This window comes from Hirundo rustica, chromosome 3, assembly GCF_015227805.2.
Source record: "Hirundo rustica isolate bHirRus1 chromosome 3, bHirRus1.pri.v3, whole genome shotgun sequence".
Taxonomy (NCBI): Eukaryota; Metazoa; Chordata; class Aves; order Passeriformes; family Hirundinidae; genus Hirundo; species Hirundo rustica.
This window is the reverse complement of record NC_053452.1, coordinates 69173327-69181994: the sequence shown is the minus strand read 5'-3', so window position 1 is coordinate 69181994 and position 8668 is coordinate 69173327. Positions and strand designations below refer to the sequence as shown.

At 39.4% G+C, this 8668-nt stretch overlaps 1 protein-coding gene across 1 annotated transcript; it reads left to right on the top strand.

Annotated features, from left to right (window-relative positions):
* Positions 1-1180: 1180 nt before the first annotated feature.
* Positions 1181-8647, top strand: CCN6 (cellular communication network factor 6). Its single transcript, XM_040058145.2, has 5 exons — positions 1181-1231; positions 4471-4759; positions 5112-5354; positions 7771-7964; positions 8366-8647. Exons 1-5 carry the CDS (start codon positions 1181-1183, stop codon positions 8645-8647), a joined length of 1059 nt encoding a protein of 352 aa, XP_039914079.1.
* Positions 8648-8668: the final 21 nt, after the last annotated feature.

Genomic DNA, 8668 nt, shown 5'->3' with positions numbered 1-8668 from the left:
GTCTGCACTGTCACACACCAGAGTAACATCATGAAATGAACAGATCTGCTGCATCTACTTGTCACCCAGGTACTGCCTGGACTTTATCTTGAGTTATGTGACAAAGCATGCTAAAGAAAAGCAGATTTTTCAGTGTTTTACAGATAAATGCTCAAGAATTTGGAGGTGATGTTCAGGGTACATTTGTAACCACAGAGGGCATGTGGTGCTCCAAGTCTGGGAGCCAAACAGAATTGCTTGGACTGGATTTGATTCCCTAGTCCCACTGCTGCCTCTGTCCACACATGGCTGCTGTGGGAGTGTGGTCTTTGGCAGCCTCCCCTAGTGACCCTTGGGTTTCAGGAGGTGCCTGAGCAAGGACAAATGTGAAGGAGGAATATTTACCAGGGCACTACCAACACCCCTACTGCAGGGCTGGAGCTTTTATCTTATCCTGGAGACCCTCACTTGTTAGCCTAAAAATCAAACACATCACCTTGATGGCATTAAGGGGGAGGGAATTTGGAGATTTGAACAATCTTGTGCTCAAATGCGGTGACACAGCAATAAGACAAGATGCATGCTTCAGGGGGAAGTACATTATAGTTTGGGCTTCCCCATAAGCGTTCCATGGAAAGAAACAGTGCAGAATATGTAGCAGCATTTTAACACTTTATATCATTTCCTTCCCTCTTTAGAGAGCATGTACTGACTGTGAATTTTTGTGCAGTATGCTAGGCACAAGACATTAGAAATTTTGAAGAACTCTACTTTCTCGATCTCAAAAAATACATGTATTTGGGGCTCTACCCTTCAGATTTCAGACATTCCTGCAATATTGATTTAAAAACAAGTTAAAAATAACACTGCATTTCCAGCAGCAAGATTTTAAGAATCAGATATCACCCTACCTGACCTCAATTAAGTCTGGCTGGATCAGCTGGATGGGATCAAGCAGGGTGTGAAAAATCTGTATTCTAGCAGTGGACAGAGAAAAGAAGACCAGTTGGAAATTTCAGTATGAAGCTGGTCCAGTATGAAGAGGAGAATTTCAAGTGTGAATGCGTGTATGTGTTCGTGCATGTGCTGGGGAAAGTAGGGTTGGCAAGGGAGACAGAGGAGAGCTTTGTGTTCAGTGCTTCCTCTGACACAGCTCAGCCTGTTCCCTATCTCCCAGTTTCACTTCTGAATGTGCAGGAACATGCGGTGGCTCCTTGTTCCCACCATCTTCATCATCCCTTATACTCAACAGGTAAGTTCATTAAAAAGAAGAAAAAGATTTTCCCCTTCCTCACCTTGTCCCGGTTAAAAGTTTTTATTTGCTTTATGACAAATTAAATTTCAGAGAAGAAAATTCCTCGTAAAGAATAAGGAGCCATTCCCTACTCTGGCGTAAATTTCATTTGCAGCTTATTTACTGCATCAGTCACATTTTGGTATTTTTTTTTCCTCTCTGTACATTAATATGACTTGGTGGGAAGAAAAATGTATTAGGGAAACTTAAATTGTTTACATTTTATTTTTTAATATAAGCACAAAAGACTATCCAATGCAGTAAGAAAGTAAGCATCTTGTTCATGCTCATTCCATATATATATGTATACATGTGTTTGCAAATATATATATATGTACACACTGCAGTCTGACTTCAGGCTAGTTTTACAAATGAGAATGGCACTAGGGCTGTGTTATGCTTTGCCTCTTATGAGACAATTTTAAGTGATAGCTTTCTCTAAAGGTATTTGTGTCAAGGGCCAATTTCATTATTTATTTGCCTAATTTTGAAAATCCACTTTACATGTACACAGGGTATTTTTCCTTTATAGTCAAGATGAATGTCAACAGAATTTTCAAATGGCTGTCTCCCTTCACTCTCTGCATATTTCAAGCCAGACTAAGATAACCAAACATCAGTGATAATATACTGCCTATTTTACTATTTGCTTATTTATGACATACCGATCTTGTTCAATCTTTAAAACATAGGAAAACAAACAACACATGAAGGGTTCTCACACAATGGTCTCATTTTCTGATCTGCCCATAGGATCAGGAAAAGTATGCAAGGGGCTTGTGTGATGTGCATAGCTTTGGTATAGAAACTTGGGGAAGCACAAATTAGAAAAATATTTGACCTGTAAACTGTATAAGCAAACTTTACATTTTCATTGTAACTTAACAGATATGTGAAGATTTTTATGTAAACTGAAGTTCTCAGTAATTCCACAGTTAAAATTGTCAGATGGTATGTTTCTTGCTTTGTAAGGACTTTTTCGTCTCACACCTTTCAGCTAACATCTTTCCCTAAAAAAAAAGGAGAGAAAACTCCCCTAAGTAGAAGTCTGTAGGTTTAAAGCATGTTTCAATTTGTAATACAAATTAAACATATTGGTTGAAGCACACAAGAGTACTTCAGGCTACACCTACCCATTTTGAAACATGATATCTGATTCAAGCTACATAACTTCATATTGCTGGCATATGGCCAAATTCCTGATGACAACAATGATGATGAAGATGATGGTAACAATAATACGCTGCTTCTAAAGACAGAACCAACAAGGAACTGTTTTCTAAAGCAACCGTATTGTCTTAAATGAACTTAAACTGCTAAATGGATAGGAACACCTGCTAGTCCTGTTTTCAGAACAATCCTGAAAGAACCTTTGTATTTCGATGCACACATTCAGCAAATTAACATTATGGTTTATAGGAAAGGCTTTGCTGCCTCAAAAAGTATCCTCAAGTTAGTTGTTTCTGTATTATTGCTGCATTTGGGCAAAAAGGATTAGAAGAAATCCTTTAACAAATGACACATTTATGAAATTAACTTCTTCATACTGCATGGAATACCACATGACATTTAACATACATTTACTATATTAATTGCTTATGTAAATTAGTGTCTAGCTTAAAAATCATTCAGCCAAAAGAACTTGCAAGCTACTAATTTGGAGCTGCATTAGTAGCTGCAGATTAAGATATACGTATAGTTATAAATGACCATGAAAAATGGAAATTAGGGGTAGAAAAAAGGCTTTTAAAAGGTCATTTACTACTGCACTCAATTAAGCCAGCTCAATTATGCAGCAAGATCTTTCCTGGGCTATAACATATGAAATGCTGAATTCTGCAGATACATCCAGTTTGAAATTTTAGCAGCAAGGAACTCCAGCTGAATGACCCCTTTCCCTCAGCATCTCTGCTGGAGGTGATTTCTACAGCAGTGGAGCCTTGCAGTTTGGAGGAACAGAGAGAAACAGATAGGCTGGGCTTCACATGCCTAGAAAAAAACCCCATAGGATATATGTTTTATTTTTTTTTTCTGCAAGCTTGATAGTGATACTGGCACCTGATGAGGGGCTGGGTCTTCTTTCCCTTTTGCTCTTGGGCAGTCAGAGCTGTGTGACGAGAGTGGCTCCCAGGCCCTATGTTGTATAGTGACAAAGTGCTGTTCATGTCCCCAGTTAACTAGAGAACCAGTCATCCATGGAGAATAACTATACCATGATCTGCATTTCTGCTGACATCAGCAACATGAAAAGATTTAATGCTAAGATCTAAATTGCTAAGTTTTAGTTGCAGTTCTTAAAAAATGCAGGTAGACTATAGCTATCTCAAATAGATCCTTTCACATTGTGCTAACTTAATCTGCCCCCATGTTTCAGAAAAACAAGCCCATCAAGAATTAATTTGGTCTTCCTTTACATAAAAAACCAAAAAAACCAAAAAACAAAACAAAACAAAACCAAACCCCCACAACAACAACAACAAACCCATGAATTCTGAGACAGAATGTGTAAACCAGTAAATTCTGGCTAGATCTTGACTTCCTACTGCTGATACAAATCTCTTTAATGAGATGTGTCTTTGCTCCATAAGCCATGGATTCAATGAAGGCTTAGTCATGCAAATAAATGCACTCTTAGAAAGTGACCTATTAAACCCAGTACAGCTACTAGCCTCCCTTATTAGGATTAATTTTTTGCATCTAGCACAAGAGCATTTGTAAATATTATAATGCTTCTTTCCTAAGCATCTACTCAATTTTGGAGCAAAAGTAACTTTCAAGAGAGCCTTGCCATCAGAACTGGAACACAGGACTGTGGCTGGCTATTAAACAATGTGAGGAATCAAAGACTAATTAATTTAATAGAAGGTTTCTAGGAAGGAATACTTACAATAGAGCCACCATCTACTTTAAAACACTTTTTTTTTAAAAAAGTCAGTTTTGTTCTATAGAAGGTAAAGAAAAGACCAGTGAACTGTGTTCTGTACAAGCAGTAGGCCGGTCTCACCGGTGGAACATCTCAGTGTATGACACTGTCAAAAATGTCCTTTGCCTTCTACATAATCCTCATTGCCTTTCTCACTTTTTGATCTTGTGAAATGAGAAATGTTGCGTATCTTCATGTAACTTGTCAGTTTTTTCCACCTTGAATTCATTTTATGTATTCCAGCTACATATAATGCATTTAGTGCTCAAAATAGCCCACCGTGTGTAAGTTTTTTCACAGTCCACCAGAGCAGCCTGGAGATAAACCTTCAGAAACCGGTGAAGTCCAGCGCAAGGAGGTTTGCCGCTGGCCGTGCCGATGCCCGCCGGTGCCAGCCTGCACCCCTGGGATCAGCCTGGTGAAGGACGGCTGTGGCTGCTGTAAGGTCTGTGCCAAGCAGGCAGGAGAGCCCTGCAATGAAGCAGATGTCTGTGATCCCCACAAAGGACTCTACTGCGACTACTCGGAAGACAAGCCTAGGTATGAAACAGGCGTGTGTGCATGTAAGTTGTTCTTCCATGTTCCATTCTTGAAATCCAAGAGGGTGGGGAGCACCAGGTGAATTGTTTTGGAGGAAAACTCTGCTTGCAGGTGCTCCACAGCTCTGTGCTAAAGAATTTATCCTAATTTAGTCCTTTAGCAGTTCAGTCAGAGAATCTGAGAGTAGGGGTGGGACTCTAAACTTACCTGCTTTAGTGAAACTAGTTTATTGTGCACAAGCCTGTTATTGGCAGACATGTTGATATCTGATTCACAAAGCTGTGGACGTTATAAAGACTGACCACATTTTAGCACTCTGTTTAGCAAGACCCACGGACTCCTCCCGTGTTAGTAACCATTGTTCACCATTTTCAGATCTGGTAGCTGTAGGATGTGAGCTCAATGGAATTTTTTACGCCAATGGGCAAACCTTTCAGCCTAACCGCCTTTATAAGTGCCTGTGTGTCAGTGGTACAATCGGATGTACCCCTGTATTCACACCAAGATTAGCAGGAAGTCCCTGCACCAGGGTCCCAGGCAGGAAAAAGCCAGGACAATCCATCTGCGGCCTGGAACAGCACAAGCAGCTTCAATCAACCAACTACAGACTGATGTCAGGTGAGCCTGGCTACACTGGTAAACTTTTCTGTACATGAGCCTTTCTGAATTTAGCGTCCCTGGCTCCAGCAGCCAAGCAGGCAGCGCACTGGCACTTGCCCAATTCTCGCTCAACGTCTTTGCCAGGGTGACTGTTGTGTCCTACTTACCCCTCTTACTCTCAGGTCACAGACTCATTTTTCTAAACCTAATGAATGTGAAAAGCAAAAAGGCTTTTAGCTTCTGTCACCAGGGATTGGCCAAAGCATCCTTCTGCAGTGGTTTCTGCTCATTGGATCAGCCCAATTAGGGATACTGCTGGACAGCCATTTTGCAGCCTGGGAACTCCCCCACTTTATCCTGCTTTGTGGTGTTAGGCAGTCTTGGTTTTCACAAAGATACATTAACAGGATGCAGGTCTCTTCTTTCAATAGAAAGCAGAAAATGAAAAAAAAATTGCCTTAGTGGCTTTCCCGTATTCACAAATTTTAGGTCACTGCAAGAATACTGCCCCCCCCCGTTTATTCAGTCTGATCAAAAGCATTCATAAGCTTGTCCATGCAACTCTGCCAAGGTCAGTGGATATTCCCTTTAACTCCATTCTTGCTCTGCTGCTAACACTAGTTCTCTTTCTCACTCTAAGGAAGCACCATTGCCAGAAGCAGCTATGCCAGCCCTTCCCTGGCCACAGCTGCTACGCTCGTGCCATCTCCTTCCCTGTGCATGGGCAACTTTCCATGGTGAAAGTCATCTTTGTTACAGCTAATGCAGGTACCAGAAAGCAGAGCCATTTATTTGGTGGCAGACTGAATCACCATCAAGGATCAATAAATTAAAAGGATTGCAATGCTCATCAGAAAAACTTTATCAAAGGCTGATGAGTAGATACACATCAATCAATCTGCAGGTAAATAGGCATGCTTACAAAATCTAAAGTCCAGTTTGGACAACTTCTCGCATCTAAGCAGTGGTCGTGCAAGTAAGCCAGAAAAAAAGAAAAAAAAAAATCATCTTTACTTCAAAATTGTGATACAATGCCTATATCTAGCATCAACACTGTTGTATAAACACAAACTTGGTAAAGCAATTGACTTCAAGTGAAGAGAGATTTAACTTCTAGAGAACAGTGCTACTCTGATTGGAGAGAGATCATAATGTACTGAAAATAATGGCAAACAAACCACATGAGCCTCTGAAATACATCTCAACACAAACTCAATGTACTTCAGATATTTGGAGAACAGCATTAAGCAATTTACCTTGTAGTCCTTCAGCAGATCCAAAAGCTAAAGTACAACCTTCAGTAACTCCTTCAGTGACTGCAACAGGACATAATTTATCCTGGAATTTGGATCAGCTGCACAGCACAGCCTTGAGAGCAGCCACCCAGCTGGCAAAGCACACTTTCTATTTGGCTCGGTTCAGGGATCCAACACCCTGTCCCTGTGGTGGCTGTACATGCTGTAGGATGCTGTTCTTTGGGAATCTTCTGAAGAAAAAATCTTGAATTTTTTTTGTCCAAGTAAAGTCTTCCCTCTCCCATTTCTGAGTCCAGCAGAAGTATCTTGTCGGCTTGTCCATGAATTCCATGGATGGCTCAATGGGCTAATATGTATTTTGAAAAGTCTCTTTTCTGTTAGAGTAGATGGTAAGTGCTGAGTTTCATTTTACTTCTGCTTTGTTTTCTGGCTTTCCATTTCAATTTGATTTACCTAATTCAGATACACAGAGCTGTAACTAGGTCATACTTTAAAAAATGTGCCAAGCACAAACAACCATTTAACTTCCTTTTATTTGCTGCAGATCTGTGACAGATTTTTAAACTTGCTTCAATAAGATCTTTAAATTGCTGTCTACTTTCCAAGTAGACAGCAGTTCTGGTAATTCCAGGTAATTCAGTCCATGCTCTTACATCAATGCACAGATTCCACAAAGTCTTCTTGCAGAACTTTTCCTCTTCAATTTTGTTTCCTTTTTAAAATATACTCCACCTAATCCAGCCCTCAGGCTTTTTGGTGGTATCTAAAAGTGATTGGATAATTTTATTCCTCAATACAAAACCTAAAGTCTTATCAATATCTACAAAGACACAAATATTAATGATCACAGCAGCTTTTACAAACTATGCTTGGCCTAAAATAAAACAAAAATCTGGACGTTTCATTAAAAAACCCACAATTATCTCTTTTCACATATTTCTATCATATGAAACAGGAAGGTCATGTAATATTTGCAATTTCATAGTCCTTGCTAGGATCTTAGTATCCAGTATCAGCAAAGTATAACTGCAGCTCAGCTGGATTTTGTATAAATGTTATTTATGTCTCATTTTTAGGTTTACCTACAGAAGTACCTTCATGAACAGAAGTCAAATTCTTATCCTTGTATTTTCAATTCATCCTTTTGGGGCTGCATAAATAAAATGTTGCTATCTTAGCTTACAGAAGCTTACCACTAGTTTTGAAGAAAAAGTGCCTCATACAGGCAACTGCCTGGACACCCTGTTCCAGGACCTGTGGGATAGGCATATCCAGCAGAGTGACCAATGACAACAGAAAATGTGAAATGAAAAAAGAAAAGAGATTATGCTTCATCCAGCCTTGTCTGACCAATATGCTGAAGAAAATAAAGGTATTTATTAGTATAAAATTAATTCCTAATAGAAAATTAAAATATTGGAACTAATGGAAAAATGGATGTATTAGCAAGTACTAATAAACCATTCACTTTCTTTTTTACGGGTTTTAAAATAACTCTTCTATGCTTTCTACCATCAGTCTTCATGTCTCAACAGAAAACTACAGATGTGCAATTTCAAACAAATGAATGTAATGTCCTGAAATATAAATGTTGCTAATGCTGTCTTGACGCGCAGTCACACTGAAAATATTTTCTATTTGTTGACTGACAAAGGAAAAATCAGGCAGCTTTTGGATTGAGTAAATTTCAAGATATTTCTAAGTAAATGTTACAACTTCTTCTTACATGATCTGCTTTTAATGTTCAGGGTTTTCTTTGTTTTCATATTCAAGATTCCAAAGGGAAAAACATGTCAACCAACTTTCCAGCTTCCAGCAGCAGAGAAGCTAGTTTTTTCCGGATGCTCAACTACTCAAAGATACAAACTAACTTTCTGTGGAGTGTGCTTGGACAAGAGGTGCTGCATTCCTAATAAGTCCAAAATGATCACTGTACAGTTTGAGTGTCCCAATGAAGGCTTCTTCAGGTGGAAGATGATGTGGATAACATCGTGTGTGTGTCAGAGGCTTTGCAGTGCTCCAGGAGATATATTTTCCCAACTCAAACTCCTATGACAAATTACACCATTGACTATA

Bases quoted from the DNA above. Each gene is read 5' to 3' on its own strand.
- CCN6 (XM_040058145.2), top strand. From the start codon at position 1,181: ATGCGGTGGCTCCTTGTTCCCACCATCTTCATCATCCCTTATACTCAA. The intron at 1,232-4,470 runs GTAAGTTCATTA...TGCTCAAAATAG, and splicing joins TCATCCCTTATACTCAACAG to CCCACCGTGTGTAAGTTTTT. The intron at 4,760-5,111 runs GTAAGTTGTTCT...CACCATTTTCAG, and splicing joins TGAAACAGGCGTGTGTGCAT to ATCTGGTAGCTGTAGGATGT.